At 69.2% G+C, this 1,082-nt stretch overlaps 1 protein-coding gene across 1 annotated transcript in view; it reads right to left on the minus strand.

The window, feature by feature from the left end:
* The window catches only part of PTF1A (pancreas specific transcription factor, 1a), a 1,651-nt gene extending 1,414 nt beyond the window's left edge, over nucleotides 1-237 (minus strand). The window contains exon 1 of the mRNA XM_011963905.1: nucleotides 3-237. Within this exon, the coding sequence (XP_011819295.1) occupies nucleotides 3-237 (235 nt within the window). The remainder of the gene's footprint in view (nucleotides 1-2) is intronic.
* Between the last annotated feature and the right edge of the window lie 845 nt (nucleotides 238-1,082).

A 1,082-nucleotide genomic window follows, 5' to 3' on the forward strand; every position in this document is an offset into this window, starting at 1 on the left:
TAGCGGGGCGGCCGAGGGCGCGGGTTGCAGCAGCAGGCACGCCCCGTCGCGGTAGCAGTACTCGTGGAGCTGGTGGCTAAGGAACTCCACCTCGGCCTGCTCATCCGCCAGCAGCTCATCGCCGTCCTCCAGTGGGTCCCGGGAAGACTGGTCGGTGAAGAAGTCTTCCTCGTCGAAGTACGGAGAAGGAAAGGCGTCCAGGCCCCCGGGGAAGTGCTCCAGCAGCACCGCGTCCATGCTTGCCGCCGCAGTGGGCAGCGGGACTGCCGGGCTGCGCGTTAGTTCTTGGTAAGTTTCTGTGGCAGGCGTCGCCTGTCCGAGCCCCTCCCTCCCAGAGCCCTGGCTGGGGGCAGCTAGGCGGCCGCTGCGCTGCCCGCCCCCGGGCCTCCCTGGAGTGCCCGCGGCTGCTGCGCTCTGGCTGGCGCCCGCGTTGCGCTGGGGAGGGCTGTGAAGGACTTGCTGGAGCTGAGGGCTGGCACGCGAGGATTCTTATAACAACATCCACAGGCGCGTGCCAGGGACCCATCGCGCCAGCCAATCAGAGCGCGGGGTGCCGGCGGCGAGGGGGCCTGGAGGCGCGGCGGTGGGCGGGGGTGGGGGGCGTTTTGCTCCCTTTGGGAGCTCCTGGGGTGAGGAAAAGGCGGGGTCGCGCGGCACAGGACTCCTCGCACTTCTCTCATCCTGTTCCTCTGCCTCTGCGTACTGGATTCTGTACCTGCCCCGCGCGCGGCTCCAGGGGCACCTGCGTACCGCGGTGCCCGCCGCCTACCCGCCCGCTCTGAGCAGCGCCGAGTCTTTCTGCCCTGGGGCTGGGGTAGCCGCGCGCCGCGTCTACAAGCAGCCAGAGAAGCTCCTAGGGGTGCGCGCCGGTGGCCCAGATGGCGAGAGCGGAGGCCGCGCGGCAATCGTCCTCCTCCGCGGCAGCCTGGGCAATCCAAGGGTGCTGCCCTCAGGGGCCAGGTGGGTGCATTCCGCCACCCCCTTATCCGAGGCGCGCGGGGCTCCGGCCTGGGTTCCACTGGGGGCTTCTGTCCCATCTCTGGACTTTTCAAGGGCTTTTGCACAGTTTGCCGAGTATATGC

The sequence above is a fragment of the Colobus angolensis genome, unplaced genomic scaffold (assembly GCF_000951035.1).
Source record: "Colobus angolensis palliatus isolate OR3802 unplaced genomic scaffold, Cang.pa_1.0 Scaffold63, whole genome shotgun sequence".
In the NCBI taxonomy this organism is placed as follows: domain Eukaryota; kingdom Metazoa; phylum Chordata; class Mammalia; order Primates; family Cercopithecidae; genus Colobus; species Colobus angolensis.